Source organism: Homalodisca vitripennis, chromosome 6 (assembly GCF_021130785.1).
Source record: "Homalodisca vitripennis isolate AUS2020 chromosome 6, UT_GWSS_2.1, whole genome shotgun sequence".
Lineage (NCBI taxonomy): Eukaryota > Metazoa > Arthropoda > Insecta > Hemiptera > Cicadellidae > Homalodisca > Homalodisca vitripennis.
Genome location: NC_060212.1, coordinates 71,776,815 through 71,800,721, shown reverse-complemented (window position 1 = coordinate 71,800,721; position 23,907 = coordinate 71,776,815). Strand labels below are relative to the sequence as shown.

Here is a 23,907-nt window from a genome sequence, read left to right as displayed (position 1 = left end):
CGAAAGTAGAGAAAATAAATATTATCATAGTGTTATATAAAATGTATTGTTTTTTTCTAAAACATCAGTAAGAAATTTCAAAATCCCAGCAGAGTTAACGTTTAACTGGTTTATGCTAGTGGAATCTACACTGGGCACAGATGTACACTGGTTTATGCTAGTAGAATCTACACTGGGCTCAGATCTACACTGGTTTATGCTAGTAGAATCTACACTGGGCTCAGATCTACACTGGTTATGCTAGTAGAATCTACACTGTCAAAGCCGATGTGTCACTTAATCCTTTCATACATAATAGGACTTGGTTCATAGTTTCAACGATTTGGTCGGATGGCAGACCAGGTCGGGGGCTATAATATGATAATGTGTGGTGACGCATGAAAGAAGTTGTCAGAACTTCTGGTGGAGCAAGCCTTAACATGGGGGAGTACAGCCCGTGTCCATTTTGTCTGAAAGCTAGCTTTCCCTTCTTCCAAAGTGACATGACCACAACATTATCCACTGTCACTTCTCATGGTGTATATAGCATAGTATCTCTACAACACCCCCCCCCCTCTCAACCTCTGGCTTTACCCATCATCAACATCCTGTCACTCAAAGAAACAGCGCAAAAGTAATTTAAGACCACGTGTAAAATTTAGGTTTTCTTGAGACCTACGATAGGTAAATTTAAGACCACAAAAGGTTTCCTCAGCCTCTTCACTTTATGTGAAAAAACGTTCAGAAGAAGGTTTAGGTAGCTACTTATTGTCCAGTCACCCACTCATGATTTCATTGATTAGAATAATTTCTTAACTTATGACATACATATTGCATTTAGCCTTACAGTATTTACCGCATGTATCGTGGCGGTGAGGCCTAGGTAGCTCCCGAGGGTCCAGTCGACACTCCTGGAGACTCCTAAGGGCAGATTCCAGGGCTTCTTCCCGGCAACCGCCCTCAGCCTCCGTGTTGCCCCAGTCCAGCACACGTAGCGTCTGCAATAAAAAAACTCTACAAAATTCTTCGACATCACCTTTTTTACATGGAAGAAACATTTTGTATCCAGATATTTGACAATTTTTTATCTACAAAATACATAATGTACAATATTGACTGTTCAAATAAAACAAGAAACCAAGACTGTAAAAATATTTGTACAATGGAGATAAGATATCGCTATGTAACTGCATTACGCAAGTCTTTACATTGGATGCAAGTTGAATACGGAATACTTCGCTAACCAATGAATTATACGTATTGAATAGAAACTGTATTAATCTAACCTAATATATCCTAACCAAACTCATTGAAATGTAGAAGTATCACGTTATTTGAGCTTGAATATAAAAACTATTCGAGTGTGCAATCTGTTAATCAATTTTCCATTTACCTGCAACTGTGTTCTTATCTGTTTTGAACGCACAATATGTAGCTTATTTCATACGTCCTTTTAGCAGGTTGAAAGATCTCTTCCGTCTCTTTTAAGAAAACCGTCTATGGTGGCCAAAGATTCAATAAATTATATTCAAATTACAAGGCCGAATAGATAGCAATGACTGACAAAGTACGCTCTCTGAGAGAGCAGATCCCGCCGTTATTCTTTTAAAAAATTGGAAGTGAACGGTAAAAGACCATAATTTAATAGTGTTCAACACCAATTTCTGCCAAGGAATTACATTTATAAATCTTGAGCTGCACTGGACTCATAATAAACATCCATATTGTATGGAAATAAACGGAACCTAAATTGAAAGCACTCGATCTACTGGGGCGACACTATGTACGCTATTGAAGATAAACTTGGCACAAACATTTGTTATGGGCAGAATCAACATTATACTAATGGATTGGAAGTAGGCATAGGGTGGTCAGACGAACAAGGGAGGGCATTTCAACACAATCGTCATGACCACAACACCCAACATCAACTTTTAATTTTACCTTTACTTTACTTTGGTGTTTATGATGTTCAAATCAAATTTCTTATAATCATGTTAAAAGTGAAAAATACTTTAACAGATCTTTGTAAAAGAAAACCATGTATCAATAATAACATGTTCGTGCGAGATTGCGAAATCACCTGCCTCCCCCATTACCAAATTTAGTCTTTTTTGTCAAAAAAAATGGTTGGAACCACATTTCTTCTTAACCTACTTTAATGTACGAAGGCTACATGCAGGAACATCACACTTTGAACTCAAGGACGTAGCCAGCGAGGGGTCCAAAGGGTCCGGAACCCCCAAAGTTTTAATTTTTCAAATAATTTTTTAGTCAACGATTATTATTTAGAACATTCAGTTTTGACAGGTACTGCTCAAAGGTCTTCTCAAGCATTCCTCCAAATACTGGGAGTTTTCTTCCTCTCCATGAAAGTTTACACAAAGAAACGGGGACGTAGTCAGCGAGGGGCCCAGGGGGTCCGGACCCCCTTCCCAAATTTTCAGTTTTTTTCAATTACTTTTTTAGTAAACGATTATTATTATTTAAATAATTCAGTGTTACTGGCATGTACTGCTAAAAGATCGTTCTCAACAAAGAAACGGGTCAAGAACTTGTTAAGAAACAAATGGGACCTTTCTCTCTGTCTACTACGAGAAAATATCAGTTGCCTGAACTCCCCCCCCCCCAAATGTTTTCCTAGCTACGTTCTTGTTTGAACTGCGAGAGAATCGCGCAACCTGATCCTTGTCTGCGCTCAGCGGTGACGCACCAAACCTTGACGGAACGACACAGAGACGCGTTTGGAGGTTCACGTCACAAAGCGTACCGTACAGAAGCCGCCTGCAGGCCTCATGTTGCAAGCCTCACTGCACTTGCGTCTTGCACCACGCGCATGCGCTTGACCCAGTTATTGCACTACAGGCACAACCAAGGTTAGCCGGACCATTGCTCCAGGAATGTGTATGTACTGAGTTAAAACCGTGTCACTTGCAGCCAACGTTCAAGGCTGACATAGTGGCAAAACCATCGGGGGAATTAGAATTCATAATGGTTCTGCAGTGGGGCCCTACTTATACCTAATACAGACGTTGGAGGAATCTTGGCCAATCAAACCCGTTTTCAGTACAAAGTGGTGAGATATTTTTTGCGAGATATAATTTTTGCGGATATGTTAAGTTGACGAGACATTCTGCTACTAAAAGATAAACATGGATTCGATATCAGTATGTACGAGGAATACTAAAAGACAATATATTAGCATACCAAAACTTTGAAAAATAAAAATCTCAGTAAATAATATGTATGTACTTTACTTGGTTGAATCCAGTAAATTGTAGAAAGATTTTTGGAATATTTTTTCTAATAAAGTATTAAAACCAAATATAAATCATTTAATAAGCGTGGCATTAAACTGAAAGGAAATGATTGTACCTATTCGCTAATAAATCACTGTACGGAGAAGCGCTGCCTTGACTTGTTATAAAAAATATACAGTAATGTACAGAAAACGGTAAATATTAAGAGAATGAGGAATGTCCTTTAAAATGTAATTATTATCTTAATCAATGAATACAAATAAGGTTTGTATTCAATGCTAAAACTGGCAAGAACCATAATGATATAAAAAAGAGCTTTGTTGGGTCGAGGTGTAATGCAGCAATATTTAAAACAAAATTGAGCTAATTTTTACTCACTAGACAAAATAAAATAATTGCATTAGAATAATTAATTGTAGTCCAGATGAAGCAATTTGTGGGAGCCTATTTTTATCTCAATCCTTATTGCGTTCGGGAAAAAATTATATAATTGTATGTCTAGTATTATCAAAAAATTATAATTTGTTTTTAGATTGTAAATATTTTGAAACATACTGGTTAGTGAAGGATTTATGGGATTATTGACAAACGTTGAAAATAAAAGTAATACAAAATATCCTGATTTTATTAGTATTAAAATTCCATTTAAATAGTGTTTGCTTGGAACTTCAAGCGCAGTGGTAAAATTATACGGCTTACATGCAAAACTATATGGGAACACTACATTTGAGGGGGAATCCAGGCAACTGATATTTTCTCGTAGTGGACAGAGAGTAACGCCCCATTTTGTTCCTTAAAAAGTTCTTGACCCGTTTCTTTGTTGAGAACGATCTTTCAGCAGTAGGCCTACACGTCAGTAATACTGAATTATTTAAATAATAATAATAGTTTAATAAATAAGTAATAGAAAAAAATTAAAATTAAGGGAGGGGGTCCGGGCCCGTTGAATCCTCTTGCTGGCTACGTCCTTGTTTCTTTGTATAAACTTTCATAGAGAGGACGAATACTCCCAGAATTTGGAGGAATGCTTGAGTTTTCGATATAACGCAGCATGCAAGAAACTAAATCATGTTGTGCATTCTTTAGGTCAAATTTATTATAAACATTACAAACATCTGAAGATGGAATAATTGTTTTCATTAAAAAAAGTAAAAGTAGCCTATTATATAATATATACAAATGCATGAGTTCTTGGATTTATTACAATTATTTAGTTATTATCGCTCGATAATACCTCATAACTCTCTCTCCCTCGATCAGAACTCCTTAGTGTTCTGAATTTCCAAAAGGTCACTATAAAACCAGATTCAATAGAACTACAAGTGATACAACTAAGCTCAAATGACTGATACACCCCTTATGATTGCAAATCACTGTATAATATTATATTTTGAACGCTTTATTCCTACGTAGCGAAATAGGCTTAAAATATTTTAGTGCCAAACATTTTATTTTCAAACAAATTATGTATTCAAGATTACTTCTTTCTGTATTTAAAAAAAATAATATTTTCGATGTCCTAATTTTTATTTTGAGTTTAAAAACTTTATAAAGACCTACTTTTATGTTTCGTAACTTTTATTGTGTTTTATTACTGCCCACTATAATTACTAGAAACGTAATCAGCTTGCTAGTAAAAAATTGTTTTGTATTATAGCTTTTAATTATTGAAAATAAATTCATTTAGTAATATAATTTAGGTTAAATTGCAGAGCTTTGTGGTTTTTACGCGCCTAACACTACGAAGTGTAGGACGCCGCGCCTACAATTCACAGGAATGCTCAGTGCGTCAATCCGACCACGTAATGGAGTACCGGATGACGAAACTTGGTATACATCCGGTTACTGTGTGCTTTCAAGTATTTACACTGATGCAGTGTCTCATCTTTAATCAGTCGAAAAACTGCAGTCCACTCACGTGTTACACTAACAGGCAAAATATTTCGTGATTCTAGGTTAAAAGTGCAAGTTTCATTAATGCTATTGTATTCATTTTGTAGCCTATTGTATTAAAAGAATTAAGCGCCTTGAGAATCCAATCAATGTTTATAATATAGTAACTATGTTGAAATTTAAATAATGCCTTACTTGGTTGTTGCATTTTTATAGGAAATAAATTTAACTGACGACTATTTATATAATAGGGACATATTATTCGTGGTAACAATATTATCAATATGATTTTCGAGTGAACACTTGGGTAATTTTTACCCAAACCGTGGTATGACTACTCTTTGTGCACATCTATGGAACAAACTAATATCATTTACAAAAAATTAAATATAATATCACATTTAATCATTTGGCAACACTATGGAACTTTAAAAATAATAAGTGATAGTTTCACATTGCAAAGTATTTGAAATTTTCTGCTTATTTTATCAGAGAATAAATGTCGTAGAAACTATACACTTTAAATAGTTTTAATAAAGGTAAGGGTAATAAACTCAATACACTCATTAAATTTTCCAAATAAGGAATAAGAAATAAGAACTCGTATTTCATGTGCTTGGAAGATGTCGGTTGCGTAACAGCTAACATAGCTGTGTGAAAAGCCTGGCTATAACTGCCCATAACAATTAGTTGACTCGGCCTGTACTGTCGTGAGTGTGCGGGTTCTAGTAGCCTAGGCCTTAACAGTGGAATGTTCGATTCTTGGAATAACTGACTAAGTACGTAAATGCGCTAATGACTGAAGTGCATGACCTAAGTCCAGAGAAAGTGGGAGCATCTTCTGGGAAAAGGTCGGGTCAGTGGGTAGCCGCTGACAATTCAACCATAGAGGAACGATAAAGTACATACTATACTGTACTTAGCTATAATAAAATCCCTCTATGGTTCAAGTGTACTGCTCTGAAGTCAGTTGCGAAAATTCTACGTAACTGGCTGGAGAAGTGGGTAAAATTGCACGAACCGTGTCAATGGGCCCATAAAACAATTTTTGGCCTGAAGCGGATTTATGTTCTATTCAGTCGAGCGTAAAGCAAAATGTTTCCCCACCCTTACTGCCGTTACCTCACGCCACGGACGATTAGGGATCAGTAGACCACCACCGCTGGAGACATTCGACTGTCAACCATCGCCGCTATCCCCAGAGTACTAGATAACTTCAGTTTACTACAAAACCGTGCAGTTCATTTCATTATAATACGTAATCTACCGACAGTTAATTATTTCTAACTGCCTGCAATTTAATGTTTTTTTTCTTTTTTTTTAATTTAGTAACACTATTTGAGCATGTTCTTCATTGGAAAACACGATTTTAACGTGAAACCCACATCACAATAACGGATAAATTGACAATTTATAGGCAACTGTTCTTAATAATTAAAACAAATCCAAAATTCTAAAGCTATTCGTTAATGACGAAAATCCGTTAGAAAGCTGAAATCAGCAGGAAAGAATTTGCTTTCTTTCGGTCCATCTTATTAAGGTGATGCGATCGATTTTAGGTTTTGAAAATATTTTCATGTTAAATTCATATCTACTTAAAAGATAACTTCCCTAAATAGCGAAAAAGTAGAAAATGATTTTCTCGATCACTTCACATGAAATTACAAGCATTTAAATTAGGAAAAAAAGAAAGTTTGTAACCGGGCCCAAAATAAAAGCGGATGAATATAAAAATGTATAATTTGTTCAGTATGTACAGGGTAAGAGAGTGGCATATGTTTTATTCGTCTATGATCTAAGGACATTAAAGATTTGAAATGAAAATAATGTAAAAAAATATTTTTGTCTTGACAAAATACAATTTTTACAAATAAAGAACATATTACTCCCGGAAGCTATAACTTAAGTACATTATGTAACATTTTCACAATTTTATCATCAGCAGTTTTTATTTGGGCTGGTTGCATTATCTCTTGAAATATACTACTGTGCTTGTTCCAGTGAAGTATAAAAAAATATACTTTTTGTGTATTCACGGAAGTTAGTTATCTTAAAGAGCTATAAATTTAATACTACAAAAGTATTTTCCAAACTTACAATCAATATTGCACCACCTTTGGAAGAGCTTTGAAAAACACTGTATTTTTTACTGTTTCAAATCTTTTGGGAGGACACGAACAATCTTATTTCCTGGGAAATCTTGCACAATCTGGTGGCTCCATGCCACTTTGTAAGGGGAGGACCCGTCCATTCATAAATCATGTTTAAAAACAGTAGAAATCATTTCGCAAAGGCCTTATTGCTCAATATAGGATTTTTTAAATGATCGAAAATTGAGACATTTGCAACTCAAGTAAGCTTCCAAATGTGAGAACTTCTTACGTATATCTGTAAAAAGTAGATCACCATTCAAACTCTTTCCAATTTCAGACATTATATAAAATGATTACGTCTTATGTTTACGTGTACCGTAAATCCCTTACGTAACGTAGATTTATAAATTAAAATGCTAAAAGTTGCATACTTTAGTGCAAATTTATATTAATTTCAAAATGCTATAAAACCAAATGATCACATCGCGTACGAGAATACGAATTTACAAGTAAAAACTGGCCACACTTGATTTGTCTACAGAACGGAGGCACAATAATGCTATTGCATGTTAGCCATCATAATATATGTGAAATGCCCTTAGATGGCTCCAAACGATGTCCGCAAAGAGATTATCTCCAATGTTTATGGGAATACAAGTAGAACGATTTTTAAAAATATTTGGTACATAAATTCCTGTGAACACATTTTTATGCGTCTTATCTGTCTGTCCCAAGATTACGGGCAAGTGATATATCCTATTTTAACGCTTTTTCCCGTGAGAAATATTTCTGTGAACACATTTCTATAGCGAATGATCTACGATATAACTAATTTGTCCTACTGTCTGTCTATGCTAACACATTTAGAGACAAACGTGTTGACAAACAATAACAGATTTTTGGCATATTCGTGTTAATATAGTTCAACATTGTAAACATAGAGCCTTCCATAATTCTGATCTGAACGTCTGTCCTGACACATTTACAAGCAAAAGTTTTGACAGACTATCATCAATTTGTGGCATGAATATTGGTTTGAATACTCCAACCAATGTAAATATAGGCCCTTCGATATGTCTTGTCTGTCCGTCTGTCTATCTGCCCAAGATTACAAGCCAACGTGCCAACCATCTTCAAAGAATATTCGTGGAATATTTTTGGTTTGAATATTCGTGTTGAAAATCCAACAAATTAAAATACAGGCCATACGGATATGTTATACGTCTGCCCCAATATTTCGAGAAAAAATGTTGACCGAGTGTGACGAATCAGTAAAAATACTGTGTAGTCTAATTTACCCTTAATTTTTCATAAAACATATTAACAACAGCTGCAACTCAGTATTTAGAAAATCTAATTACGTATATTTTCCCGCTTATTCCTTGGTAACAAAGTTTTACAAATAATATAGCCTACGTAGTCTAATTCAGGCTGAGATTTAGAGCACATTGTTCTCAGATGTGGTCTTTTATGATCAGTAGTAAACAACATTGTTGGTTTAATGCTCTTGATAGCTTGAAGTCTGTAGAAAATTAATAATCCACTTCATTGGTTATTTCTAAATCAATGTTTGCTGATTAAATAAACGTACTATAGCATATTAACTGCCCCTTGAAAATAAAGAAAAGAAGGGAAATTAATTCAAAGTGAACAATTTTATGATTGGTCTTTGATATACGGAATGTATCTTTTTAGTTTACTTTGTTTAAAGAACTGTAAAGTTTGTGCCTGTGTACAAGGCGAGAGTAATGAATTTGTACTAATGAACAACATTTACTTCTAGTTTGTGGTTACCTGAACAAATTGAAAAAGTAATAAAATTGAAACGGCATGAAATTGGTTAGCAATTCCTGTAAATTAAGTAAGACCAATAAGGTTTGTATTCATTGGTAAGACGAAATGTATCTACAATTTACTCAATGAATTTTATCGGCAAAATATAGCTTCACACGGTAGATTACACCTCATTACACTAACACATACTGCAAATCGTGTTATCAAAATTGTATAGCCTACCACTAAGTTGCAACTTTTTATAGAATAAGTAATTAAAATAAAGTAAGATCACTAACCCATTGTTTTATTCTATCCAACATCGTGCACGTGCAGAAAAAATCGAATATTACGTTGTCACTGATAACGCAGTTACGACGAAACTAATCACTGGCAAACCGCTCACCGCTCGTCTAGTTCTATTAAAACTAAGATACGCGACTCAGCTGTTGTTTCAAATGACGACGGCAGCGCTGTGGGGGGAAGTGAGGAAAGCGGCAACTACACGCGGCTGGAGACTTTGTAACGGTTCTATCAGCTGATAGGCACGCACGTGGCCGTGAGTCATCAACTTGGTATTGGGGATACCCTCTGTACCCGCGCGACCACTCACTCTTTCGATATCATTCGATTGCAACAGTGTTTGCAAATCGATAGTCGGATGTAGTAATCAGATACAGACACACCGATATTTTCCAAATCGGTTTGACTTACAATACTTTGGTAATTTATCTTGTAAACGGAAGATCTTGTCGTGTCATACACATTATACACTCGGAGTATTTATTATAAAATAAAATATTTACAGTGAGAAAAATAAAGACAAAGAATAAATTTTACAATTTTACGTTTTACAATCGATTTCTTGTGTCACAGGACTACTATACAAAATCTACATTGTTCAGAAAACGTTTGATACTTACATATCTATTTATTTATTGCTTACATACTTTTTGTTTAATAAATACATTAAAATCTTTTATAATTTATTAGTATGACATTAATCATAATTAATATATAAAATACATACTGAGATATTTCATTATAACATACACGATACTTCATTTATATATTTTTATATGTTGATTTTTCTGTCTTACATCCCTAAGTGTTATACTTTATTTCCTGAAGAAGGTTTAAACCGAAATATACTTTTTCATTATTATTTTCTCAATTCTTAAACTGAAAATTTATTTAATTGTAATTAATCCAACAGACTTACTTGGAAGGTCTATGTACAATATTTAATCAGTAAATGTATTTTTACGTTCTCTGTATTTTTGCGAGCATGAGAATTGCATCACCTAAAAATGGTATGCTTATGTACAATCTTCATGTATGTACTTAGCTATTCAAGTTCACAATACCGCATGGGGTAGAGCGTACAAGTCAACAATGTATTCATTACAAGTAATGCGGAAATCAGTATTAAAAGCAGCTTTGAAAACTACAATGTGCTAGATATCCGTCTATTATTTATCAAATCCGTTGTGCAGTATTTCCAAAATAACTTTGAGTTTCTTAAAAAATATGATCATGTCTCTCCTACTAGATACCAAATCAATATAGGAATTGTTGTACCATGTGTATTTAAAACAATAAATAAAACAGTTTTAAAATCTGCACACATCTTATTCCAAAATTTATCTCAAGGAACTCGAAACGTAGGTCCCTGCAGCATGGCGGTGTACAAAAATAAAATTGTAAACTGGCTTTTCTCTGCTGGTAGGCATGCCGTGGAAGCCATGAAAACGTCAATACATTCCTACTGATGACTGTCCAAGCTTGGGTTACAGATGACGCCTAACACCATTGATCGATTGAACTGTAACGATCATGTTGACAACATATGTGGGAGTTTTTTGCCAGTTTTCTCGGTCTTGACATAAATTGTACCACCTCAGCTGCAAAAATCTGTTCTCCCAAAGTTAGAAAAATGCCTACTACAGTCTCATCTATTCTAATTTTGCGTATGAAATGAGGTTATGAGGAAGTTGTGCCAAAAGCAAAGTAGACCGTGTCTTAAGACCGATAAAATCGCTATGAATTATTGGCAAGTTGAATTACAATAATGCAGAGAAACTTTTTGAGAAGTTTTAATTGCTCAGATGATCATGTACTGAACAGATTAGGGTGTACCTTGATTCGTGGTGGGGTCGTTCACAAATATGGCCTTATAGGGAGGGACAACTTTAGAATTCAACAGTTCATATTGATGTTGTCTCAACATTTACCACTAGTTGATCTGAGGGTATAAAAAACTGGAACAATCCAAATCAGTTTAAAACTCGTCTCAAACGCCTGTTTGTGCCCAAAGCACTTTATTCTCTTGATGAGTTCATGATGAGCCGCTGGGGCAAATGATACACGGAACAGCTGGATCTGAGGTCAGTTTGAGTTACTCAGCAAATGAGTTTGAGCGAATTTGTGACATTGTAAGTTTTACTGAGAGTGAAAGTTCATGTTACGGTTAACAAATGTGACGATTGCGTCACAATATAAACTGTAAAAAGTCCAATAAAGAGATTATATTATTGTTATTATCAATCTTGTTTAGGTGGAATGAACAAAAGTTTTGATGTAGACGTGAGGCTTGGTGAGTGTGCATGTGTGCATGTGTGCGCGCGCGTGTGTGTGCGTGTGTGGAGTGCGATATGTTTTTCCACCATGGTGACCGGTGGCATTAGCGTGTGAGCACTCATGTGTGATAACATGTGCGTGGCGAATATGCAAGGACAATGCATTGTATGGCTCGTTATGTATATTTTTAACCCTCTGCATGAATTACGTCATTATCCTATTATGTTTCCTTATTAAACGTAAATGGCACATTTTATAATATTTTCTTCTGACCTAAATTTACATTCTAGCGTAATTAATTTTAAAGAGTATGTTTGTATTCGGAGTGATGAATTTAATTTTAATTTATTAGATATTACAGTTTCTTTACAATCCTAGTTAGGTCTTATAATATAGTGCTTTCATAATCTAGGAACTTAGAACTTGGCCCCACCCTCAAGATTAAACCCGAGTGGTGCCTTCTTATGCAAGTTCTTTTCTGGTCTTTTATGAGATAAATAAAAAGAGAGAATTATAATATACAGGGTGTTCAGAAAAGGTTGTTACAAACTTCTATGCTTTTAGTACGACTGATTTCAAATAAAATAATGCTTCGTAAACATAGATCGAGAAATGTGTCATCTAGCCGCTAGCTGTCGAATTATGTAATACAAAATTATCAAGATTGTATACTAGCAAAACTACAGATACAAAACCTTGCACATAGGTTATGACAAATAAGAGGAAAACTAAAAATAAAATAATTCTGTGCTTTGTTTCAATAATAACAAATTGCGTCTATTGAAAGTTTTAAAAGTGAAATGACAAAAAAGACTTATAGATAGATAAATAAGATATCAACTATTTTGAAATCTTTACATCAATTCCAACGGTACTTTTTTCAACGAATCCGTCAATGCATAAGCGAGCACGATCACTTTAGAGGTAGGCTATGCTTGCATAAGGCGGTGACAATGACACATTTCTCGACATATGTTTTGTGTAGTATCATGAGTACTGTACACATTGTATTATACATGCAATAGACATATGGCACTAACACCTGCGTGTGCTACTGCCACAACAGGAATAGAAAAAAACAAACAACTTATTGAACAACACATCTTGCAACTTGAACCTCAATAATATCAAAACTGCCACTCTTTTTCTGTGTCGTAACAGTTAGCTTCTTGTAAAGTAGATTAGTAACGACAGTGGCGTAACTAACGGGAAGGGACGAGGGGGATAGAAACTCCCAGGAGATAAAAAGTTAATAGTATTCGTATTAGAGCAACCTAACATTTTGAAATACAACAGTTAACTGTTTTACTTTTAACTAAGCCTACCTGATGTATTAAAATTTTGGGTTATTCATATTTATTCCATTCCCCTTGCTATGGCGTGTCTTCAACTACAATGCCCCCTCCCTCAAAGCTAAATCCTAGTTACGCGACTGAGTAACATAATCTGTAGAGGGCGTCCAAAAATTACTACACTAAACTTTGCTAGGTCGTACAAACGGACAAAGTAACACCAAACACGCATAGTATTTGTAGCCCAGTTTGTAAAGTTTTTCGTAAGTATGCATTTTCTCATACAATTCCTACCAGTATAGTATCTATTGACATTTTGAGGATTTTTCTTGATAATTCCTGCTTCTTATGCTGGTACTGTTAATACGACTATAATTTTTAAGCGACCGCCACTTGCTTTCCGGACGCATTTTATTTTAAACCATGAACTAGTTAAAGGAAAAAACAGCATTACACCATACAACAAAAAACCAAGCCTTCTGATTTTATATGTAAAAGGTATACGTTAAATGTAAACTAATAAATGTGGGTAGGACTAAATATTGTAATGTATTGTTATGATTATTCTGATATGAACCATCTGAAGGATAAGTTTGCTCGAATATATTTTCTCTAAACAAACAATACAAATGCCATAATTAAGGGATCCAAAAATTCCGCAACCTTAAGGATTATGTTACAACAAAACATGTCATGTAGCCTATATCTAGACTTATTTTAGCTCTTGGGCTTACGCGGCCAGGACATAACTGAAAATGGCACGCCACACCGAGGCAGAAATATTTCAAAGATGTAATTGTATAAGCAGTGTTTTGAAGAGGTTTATACCTGGAAACTAGATTTTAGTTTGAGTTCTCATGAAAAATATACTTTATCCATAAACATGATTTGAGCTGTTCAATGTTTTGGAATATGCCATAAAAATTAAAGTAAAAATCCCGTAAAGTTTTTTTTAAATTGTGAACGATTGACTGTTATATTTTATAACAGTTGAAATTGACAATAGTTACAGTATAAAATATTTCTTGAAATTAGCTCAATTTCTAGTCGATTAAAAGTAAACTTTTAAGACATTTAAAATCACTGTTAATCCTTTTACCTCAGAAATTAAGTGTTTACCGTAATGGTTGGACAAAACTATAACGGAAGAAGAAAGCAAATTTATATTGTTCTCGTATAAGAACGTAATCAAGTTTTCCTGTAATCGGAAGAGGTGGGGGGGGGTGGGGGGGGGGGGGGGTGGGGGGGGGGGGGGGTGGGGGGGGGGGGGGGTGGGGGGGGGGGGGGGTGGGGGGGGGGGGGGGTGGGGGGGGGAAAATGCTACAATTTTATTTGAATTTGTCTTTTTTACATTGTAAACTTTCTTTTTCATTTATTAAAATAAATATATTCATTTTACTCTTATTTTGGTAGGCTATAGAGACAAACATTAACCAAAACAATTAGTTATAGTTAAAATATAAATAATTTTGTAAAACATTTTAAATATTCTTTCTGTGAAGATATATAAAATCAATTAAGTTTTTTTATAGGCTAAGTACTATTATATTTTCAGATGCGTTGAAAATCAACCAAAATATGGTTTGTTAGATAAAAATGAAAATTTTCACAGATGTCTTTAAAGTGTAAAAAGTAATGTTAATGTTTTTAACGAATCAGTTCTATAATTTAATTCTTCAAGAATCAGTTCTATAATTTAATTCTTAAGTGGAAAAAATAATGCATTACCATAAATGTTACCAATAAACTTTAATAGAAAAATCCATTAAATCTTATTAACGCTTTATAGTTAATACATACTACTCATTTGAAGTATGAGATTTTAATTTTATATTAATTATAATATTAAAATGTTTTAAATTTAATTAATACATCATTGTAAGTAGAATATAAAAAATAACAAAGAAGTAATAAAACATATATTTATCAATTTATATACATAAACACTTTAAATATGTAAGATAACGTAGTATGTTGTTTTAAACAATTTTATGTTTTACATTGTGTTTAATTTTTTATAATATTTTTTTTACTAAAAAATCAATTAGTATTTTTCTCAAAACTAAATTAGTCAGGCCATCACTGTTTAAGAAAAGAGCTGCTCACAATGAATCTGAGAAAAACTTCAGGTGTCCTATAATAGACGATGACCAAAGAAGAACGGTGTAGATACAATGTGTCCAGGCACAGTGCAGAGTCAACATCTACTTGCGTACTGGCGCTGCTATTCTGTTGGCCTTGGGTTTAGTGGTGGGGAGATTGTTGTTGAAACTGATGTCTTCCTTCAGTGTGTTTTCCTTGGCACCCCTACAAAAATGCAGCACAATTTGTTAATAAAGAAAGGATATCAACTTAACAGAAAGATTACTTTTGATACACTATATTAATTATAGTGAATTTTAAATATTAGGCCATAGAATCTTGATTTCAAGAATCGATCAACGGGATTCAACCATCGAATATGTAGAGATCCGCCAGTGCAAAAATTACTGATTGCTTAAACTTGTCTTTGTCATAACTTGTATTAAACCCTAAATACATAACCTAATTAATAAATTAACTAACTTAATATTTTCTTTACAAATTAATTGGTATTTACTTCACCTTGATATTTATATTTAACTCATATTTATTTAGAATTGAGTACAGAAATAATTTTTTAAGAAATTGAAACATCATAAATTAATACATTAATTTTAACAAACTCTCCAATGCTGTAGATGGAGCTTATATTGGTCACTGGTAAATTACATTAAAATACAAAACCAATATTTAATACATATTATTGTGAGGCCTTTCGATATCCAAGATACCTTCATCAGACACATCACAAAATAAATACAAAAAGTAAATTTGATTATTAATAATAGTTAACATATGTGATTTAATAATAATTTGTCTTGGGTGGCGTAGTGTGTAAATATAATTAAATTATTACTGGTATTATACTATATAAATTTTGAATGTTATTTTTTGTAATTTTCGTTTTAGTAATATTGAATTTTGAATTGGTCCATCTTCTTGATTTAATAGATCTTCTGTGTTTGTTTGATTTATGTAATATGACTCCCATGCATTTAAATATTTTGGAGTGTTAACATGTTTTAATAGTTTTAAGTTTTTCTGTGATATAGTGTGTCCGGTATTGATGCAGTGGTGTGCGACGGCAGATTTTTCTTTTCTGTTGAATTTAATGTGGGAGCAATGTTCTTTATATCGTGTATGAATTTTTCTTCTTGTTTGTCCAATGTATTTTTTGTTGCAGTCATCACATTTAATTTGGTATATACCTGATTTATTAATAATTTCTTCTTCATCTTTTGGATTTTTTAATTTATTCTTCAATTGACTTGTTGTTTTATATGTGATGTTTTTATTTGTATGTTTTTTGAATGATTTTTGTACATCTTTAGATATATTTGTCCATAGACCAATTCAAAATTCAATATTACTAAAACGAAAAATTACAAAAATAACATTCAAAATTTATATAGTATAATACCAGTAATAATTTAATTATATTTACACACTACGCCACCCAAAGACAAATTATTATTAAATCACATATGTTAACTATTATTAATAATCAAATTTACTTTTTGTATTTATTTTGTGATGTGTCTGATGAAGGTATCTTGGATATCGAAAGGCCTCACAATAATATGTATTAAATATTGGTTTTGTATTTTAATGTAATTTAAACTCTCCAATAATATAAGTTTTTATTTTTGTGAGGCCTTTCGTACTCAATGAGAGCATCTTCGGACCCACACAACTGAATAAAAGTAATAATAACAATAATAACATAAACAATTTTGTACTAAATAAAAACATATGTCATTAAAAATTAATGAAGAAGAAAAATGTGGAATTTATCAAATTAATTGTAACAATTGTGATTTAAAATACATTGGCCAAAAAAAAAGAAAGTTAAAACAGAGAGCTAAGGAACATAGGGCATGTTTAGAATACCAACAAGAAGAAAGATCAGCCATGGCAAAACATGCACTTCAAACTGGACATTCTTTTTCAAATGCAAAATTATAAAAAGAGTACAAAATAAAAAATTCCTCAATGCATATGAAACAATTTTTATAAAAAAAGAACCAAAATAATCTAGTAAACAACGAACCAGTTGTGTAGGTCCGAAGATGTTCTCATTGAGTACGAAAGGCCTCACAAAAATAAAAACTTATATTATTGGAGAGTTTGTTCAAATTAATATATAATTTCCAATAAGAAAAGAGCTTCAAGAATGTATCATAAATTAAGTTTAAAACTTTTTGAAGAGGCCAACATTACAAACACTGGTAAAACGATCTGCTAAAATCTATACCCGACCAACACAGCCAAATTACTAATTATAATCCTTTTTTTAGTAAACATCTCAAATTTCTTGTGTTATAATTAATTTAAGGCAAAGACAGCTTACAGGTATCTGGTGAGATCTTCAATGTCAACCAACATGGAGTCTTGGCTCATATGTAAGTCGTCTCTCTCCATTAGGAACTTTACTAGACTTTCGTTCAGATCTGTAACAAAATTATGTTTTGCTATCACAGGTTGTAACTAGTGTATGTATGAATTATACTAAATACGTATGATTTGTATGTGCAGGTGCCAACATTATTCCATTTTCTATACATCTTGCTTGCAATGTAAAAAAAGTTTTACAAGTTTCCTTCTTTAACGTTTTTATAGATGAAACGTTTAAAACATAATCCATCATAGCCCAGATTAATATAGTTCGATAACCATAATGTGTGCAAGTGCTATGCATACAACTATGTGCATATAGCTACACTAGGTTATTATGGGTTAATTCTAGAAGTGACACACAAACTTACTATGGTGACTGAATGTTTTAGAGTACATGTTAATGTATTAATTTAAAAACTTGTTTTAATTGCAACCAATGCTTGAAATGTAACATATACATAATTTTCTCACAAAAAATGTAATGCTCCATTCACTCCCAAATTCCATTTGATATGAAACTTGTATTACATAAAAGAAAAAATTCAAAATATATATTTGAACCTAAATTTTAAGCTTTGTTCAGAAATGTATAAATTTACAGTGCATACATAGTCTTTATTAAAAATCATAAAAAATATTAATCTAGTTTTTTTTTTTGTTATAGAGAAAATCCAATAAGTATATATATATCCTGTTTCTTAAAGTACAATAAAACTTTAAAACCCTAATATTAGAGAAGTTTTGTTCTTCCTCACTGCAACTATATAAATTGTATCACTATTGAAATGACTTTTACTACTTCAAACGTTACCTAATATGAATAGATGTTAATGTGCTGCATGTGTCACATTGGCAATATGATGATTGTCTAATGTGATGCATGCATGACGTATACCACTTCTGAGATCGATATGGATTATTAATAATTAAATACACTATGGAACAGAAATTTTTATAGGTATAGACTTAGGAGGGAAGTAAACTGAGATAGTATTTTGGTAACATGTTAGATGTTAGGTATAGTATAGGAAACGCATACCTCCTTTTAGATTTAAGAAATACAAGGTCAATAAAACTTGATAGAGTTAATCTCTACTCTAGCTGACTTAATATAAAAAAATACCAGAATATTTATATCCAGATTATTGACCTTGAATGAATGTTGGCAGACTGCCCGTACAATGCAGTTTCAGGCACATTGGAGCGTAGAGCATCGTGGGTTTGTTGTTGATCAGTACTTTAGAAAAAATGAATCTGTAGGTTACAGTCCAACGTCTTTTCCATCTAAATTATAGAGTTAGATGCCAAGATGCAGTGCCTGATCGAAATACTGTACTCCGATTGGTTGCAGCGTTTAGAAGTACTGGATCTGTGATGAAAAAGAAACCACTTGGTCTTTCCCATTCATTTTATACTAAAAAAAATGTAGACCGAGTGAGAACAGCAGTTGTTGCTAGTCCAAAACAATCAGCTAGACGACAGGTTGTAGTGCTGAGTATATCACATTGCTTCACCGCATCTTACATGATGATCTTAAATTTCACCCATACGAGATAATGATCGTCCAGCAGCTTAGTAAAGGGGATTTTGTGCAGAGCAGAGAGATTTGTCGCCGTAGTGGACAAATTTTTTATGGAAGATGCAGATGCTACAGTATTCATGAGCGATGAAGCACATTTTCATCTGACGGATACGTTAATGTTTAAAATTGTCGGCACTGGGCGCCGAAAAACCCACATGAATTACCTCTCCACAATTTAAAAGTAACAGTGTGCTGCTGCATTTCAAAGATAGGGATTGTTGGACCCTATTTTTTGAAGAGGAAGGAACTACATTTACTGTGACATAAGCGCGCTACATTGGAATGTTAAACAACTTTCTTTGTCAGGGACTTGGAAGGCATCAAGTGAACATGAGAGAAATATGGTTTCAGCAGGACGGTGCCACAGCCCACACTGTGAGAGCATCCATGCAAGTGGTTTGACAAATGTTCCTAGGACATGTTATTTCGAGATATGGTGGTGTTTACTGGCCCCCTCACTTTGTAGATATGGCACCACCCAATTTGTAGATATGGGACTTCTTTTTGTGAGGATATTTAAAATAAGAAATTTACATGAACAAGCCTTGCACAATTGATGACCTGAAGAATTCCATACGTCGGGAAATTGAAGCCGTGCCACATGAAATGTTGGAGAGAGCCATGTGTAACTTTCAGGAGAGGATTCAAATTTGTATCCAGCAAGAAGGGTGCCACCTCCAAGACATGTTTTGAACCTAATTAAAGCATGTATATTTCAAAAATGCATTACAAAATCTATCACTTAACGCTTGTTTTCATTATTTATCAAACCATGTCCCAGTCATTCAATAGTGAAAAATGTGTTTCCTCTTCTCCAACCTGAACTTTGAAAATGCATAATTTTTAATGGAGTAAGAACATTTATTTTATTGTGATCGTATAGTTTTTTTACTTTTAATATGAATAGATAAGTCGATTTCATGGCCCATATTGTAAGCTATGGTTTTTGTATTACTGATAATTATTTAATAAAAGAGCAGATACATTTTTGTACGACCAGCAGAAGCAAAATTTACAATAAAAATTAGTGGATGAATGGTTTATTATTTGTGAACAAAATTTTACATTATTAATCTAGTTGGATTGAAAGTAAACATAGTCCATATCAATTCGAAAATCCTCACAATAATCGATAAAATTTTTCAATATAAAATATATTTGCAGTGATGGACAATTGTTAATTTTTAAAGTTGTACATGATGTTGTTCCAGCTCTCATTTAAATTGCAGAAAAGAACTCCACAAGCACTTACATTCAATCTGAGTGTGCAGGTCATTGACGATGACTTGCAGTTGTGCCACATTCATGTCAGTCAACATCTGGCGACTGACTCTTCTCCTGTCCTGAGGGAACACCACTCCCACCTGCAACAACAGTAACAGATTATGTAACAATTATAACAGAATGTTATGGAAGTATGCAATTACTCTGAGGGAAATACTTGAGGCAAGGTTAAAATCCTTTGCTCTTTAACACACATGTTAGACTAACAATGAAATCATTAGCATGACAGAAAATGTTAATGTGATTTATGGAAGTGAAATTGCTTGGCATAATGTTTTAACAGATAATTTTGTTCACAGCCTTTTAAGATATCATTCCTGAAGGGAAGAAAAATATAAAAAAATACAAATTTGTGTATTATTTAATGAGGACTGATATAAGGACATGAACCTTTTACAGTATGTACATAAAAGATGACTATACATGTTCTTTTATTTAAAAACTTTATTTCCTTAGGAAACAAATATTAAAATCATGTAATTTCTTTAAACATATAATTACAAATATTATATAATTTACATATTTAACAAATTTCATATCTTCATCTTCAACCATTTTTATTTGGGCCTGATTATGAAATTGCATACAATTTCTTCTTTAAACACCTGTAATAATTAACAACCTGTAATAACCTTGGGGTGATAAAAAATATCTAAGGTTCGGAAGAGAGAGAGAGAGAGGGGAGAGGCAGAGAAATAAGAAGGCTGGCTAGTGTGTCATTGTCATGGTGATTAATTATGCTATTCACTCTGGAACTACAGTTGTTCATGTTACCAAAGTGATGTATTCAGAAGTGGTAGTTGAACATTGATTGCCTGTAACAACCAACATGTTTCTAACACTCTCAAATTTCTAAGCTTGCCACTATAGCCAGGATAAGTTGGTGATTTGATAAAGGTAATATTTGAGGCAAATGCTGATAATACCAATCTCAGATTTCCAACAAGTTGTACAATAAATGGTTTCTTATCGTAAAAGTCCTCTCCCCAAAATATATTGTAGAGTCAAAAAGGTTTCTTATTTTTGTGAATCTTAAATCTATGAATATATATAGTTTACTTAATTTAGCATTCAATTTATGGAATATTACTCAGTGTAAATTACATTGACTCACTTTCACCAATGACTTAAAAGTTTGGATCTGCGGGATTAAAAAGAGTGAGCTAAAAATAATGAAAAAGAACACATTTTTACTACAACTTATTAACTTATAACAGTTTTTTTTTTCTCTGACTATGGCTAATGTAAAAATTTTCTCTTACAGTTATTAATTTCATAAATTATTCATTACGTCATTATTCCATATACAAAAAAGTATGTCAGTATACAAATTTAGGTTTAATTGCACACAATATGTTTAAAATATTAGAGAGAGTGTCAAAAGTACAATGTGAGACACGACTTATCAACATTCATTAGTTCTTCAGCAGCAACAATGGACTATCGTACAAGCTGGTGTTACTGACCTTGTGCAAAGTGGTGCGCAACATCTCTGTGATGGGGCTGACTTGTCTCCTTTGCCTTTCCACCTCCATCTGTAGCCGTGCCATGTCCTTGGCCTGTGCCAGTGCCAGCCTGGCCTCTGCCTGTAGTCGTGCCTGACACGCGAAGAAATCCGCTTCAGTTTGTGGCTCATTCAGTGGCAGGCTCAAACCTCCCCGTGGACTCTGTAATGATCTCAGTGTCAGGCAAAACAGTATCTTGACCAGCAATTTTAAAGACTTTAAAATGTTAAACGTATTTTTATCAGAAGATGCAACACAAATTTTTCCTTTCTACAATTTTAACATTACCCTCCTCTATACTCCCCTCCACAATCATTAATTAATTGGTCCAAAACATTTTCAATGGTCAAAACGAAGTTTAAAGTCCCCTTCTAAAAACTATTCATGGTCACCGTTGTTTTGCTTCTGTGGTTGCGCAATAGTCTCAAATCCTTTTCCTTCAATATACAATTCTCTTTGGAAATGGGAAATATTGCAAGGAGCAAGGTCTAGTAAGTAGGGTGGATGTTTCCACACCATGGTGGCATACTTAAGGGACAATGACTGAATGACCACTGTTACACAGGCCAGGGCTTTGCACTGGTGAAGGAACCATGAATTGTTTTTTTCTGTCACACTATTCATCACTCGACATCACTAAACAGTGTGTTAACTCTACAACTACCACACTGTTTCATTAATTCTTAATACCTCAGTAAAATCTCTACTGCCTGCTTCATACATTTTTGAAATTGAGGTTCACCCTAAACATGAGCCATATTTCTCTTCACATCCCTATTTCAACTTAAAAACTTAAGTATGTGACAAAGATTCATCATGGTACTTGTTTCTACAAAGAATGTACCGCTGTGGAGGACTTTTCAAGTTTCAATGAATATTCAATATTAATTTGTTGCTTTTTCATGTATTTTTTTGAAGGGCAGCTGACAAACGGACTGATACAGAAGCTACGAACTGACTGAATGGTCGGAAAGTGGCCAGCTGGCAGGAATGGAGGAAGTGGAATGTGCCTTGTGAATGCAGTGTAACATTTTGAGGCCCGAATAGAAACTTAGTCAAATTATTTTTCATCCTAATATAGTAAAGTCTACTTCAGAAATAAGTTGATGAAAATGGAAAAAGTGTTAAACAAATTTTAAGGTTATTAATTTGAATAAAACTGTAACATTAGGCACACACACACAATAGGTAAAAAATCACTTGTTCCTTGTTTTTTTTTTTTTATTTAATTTTAACTTCTGGGAATTTAGCATTTAGTCCAAGTAAATTTCTGAAAGCCATACAGGTTGTTCATTATTTTCCAGTAATAAAATTTTAAACTTTTTAACTCATAACAATTGTGTCTGGCGAATTTTATAAATATATGTTTTTCAAAACTGTTATAAATTTTCTTATATGTTGTTATATGTTCTTGGGAAATAAATAAATTTCTCTTTTAAGAGTTGGCTAACCTTAACAGTGCCGTTGGCAGTAAGGGCAGGCTTTGTGTCAGGTACCACAGAAAGTGGAGAGGGCTGCTTCATTGGTGAGACAGCTTTAGCTGGGGCTTCTGAGTCTGAACTTGGTGATTCTGTGTCGGACATTGTGTCATTCATGAAACAAATCTGTAGGTTCATGCCTGCAATCATAACATAAATTATAAATTGATATGTAAAGTGAATCTATTCAATATAAAATCTTGTTATAATAAGTCTTGAATAATATTAGTATTAAGTCAAAGATAACTTGGCATTTTTTTTATTACACCTATTGTGAAAAAACAAACGGCTTCATATAGTTCCATAAAAAATAAATTTAAGAAATGAAACAGATGGAAAAAGTAATAAGTCATCAAATGAATTTGATTAAAAAGAGATCCTTAATAGAGTAGTCAAATTCAGATTCGGGAGATTAAAAAGAAACCCTTACTACAAGACCCTTTAGGAGATGGCCGTAGGGAACTTAATTTTCTGAGCCTTCAGTGTTTTTATTGACTGAACGTTTAGGTAAGCAGTCGTAAGACAAGGAAAACCAACTTATATCACTAGTGTTGATATGCATATAAAGACTACATACTTGGTTGACAGATAGCAACTCTCTCCAACCTATTAATCTCCTGATCCCACTTTCCCTTCTACATCAGGCTCATCATCTAGCTACTCTTTCAGGGTAGCAGCTCCAGATACTGGGAGGAAGGATGACAGTTCG

General features: G+C 33.5%; 2 protein-coding genes across 3 annotated transcripts in view; both read right to left on the bottom strand.

The window, feature by feature from the left end:
• LOC124364426 (E3 ubiquitin-protein ligase SINA-like 10) overlaps positions 1 to 9,455 on the bottom strand; it is a 30,744-nt gene extending 21,289 nt beyond the window's left edge. The window contains exons 1-2 of one of the 2 annotated variants that reach the window (XM_046819915.1): positions 9,298 to 9,455; positions 827 to 977 (exon numbers count right to left, since the gene is read on the bottom strand). In XM_046819915.1, coding sequence (XP_046675871.1) covers positions 827 to 977; positions 9,298 to 9,321 — 175 coding nt within the window. In that variant the 5' untranslated portion in view covers positions 9,322 to 9,455. The remainder of the gene's footprint in view (positions 1 to 826; positions 978 to 9,297) is intronic. The other variant, XM_046819916.1, reaches the window with a different exon arrangement.
• Positions 9,456 to 14,774: 5,319 nt separating this feature from the next.
• Positions 14,775 to 23,907, bottom strand: part of LOC124364425 — a 65,421-nt gene continuing 56,288 nt past the window's right edge. Inside the window, exons 8-12 of the mRNA XM_046819914.1 lie at positions 23,172 to 23,338; positions 21,682 to 21,882; positions 20,184 to 20,295; positions 17,303 to 17,402; positions 14,775 to 15,177 (exon numbers count right to left, since the gene is read on the bottom strand). Coding sequence (XP_046675870.1) covers positions 15,075 to 15,177; positions 17,303 to 17,402; positions 20,184 to 20,295; positions 21,682 to 21,882; positions 23,172 to 23,338 — 683 coding nt within the window. The 3' untranslated portion in view covers positions 14,775 to 15,074. The remainder of the gene's footprint in view (positions 15,178 to 17,302; positions 17,403 to 20,183; positions 20,296 to 21,681; positions 21,883 to 23,171; positions 23,339 to 23,907) is intronic.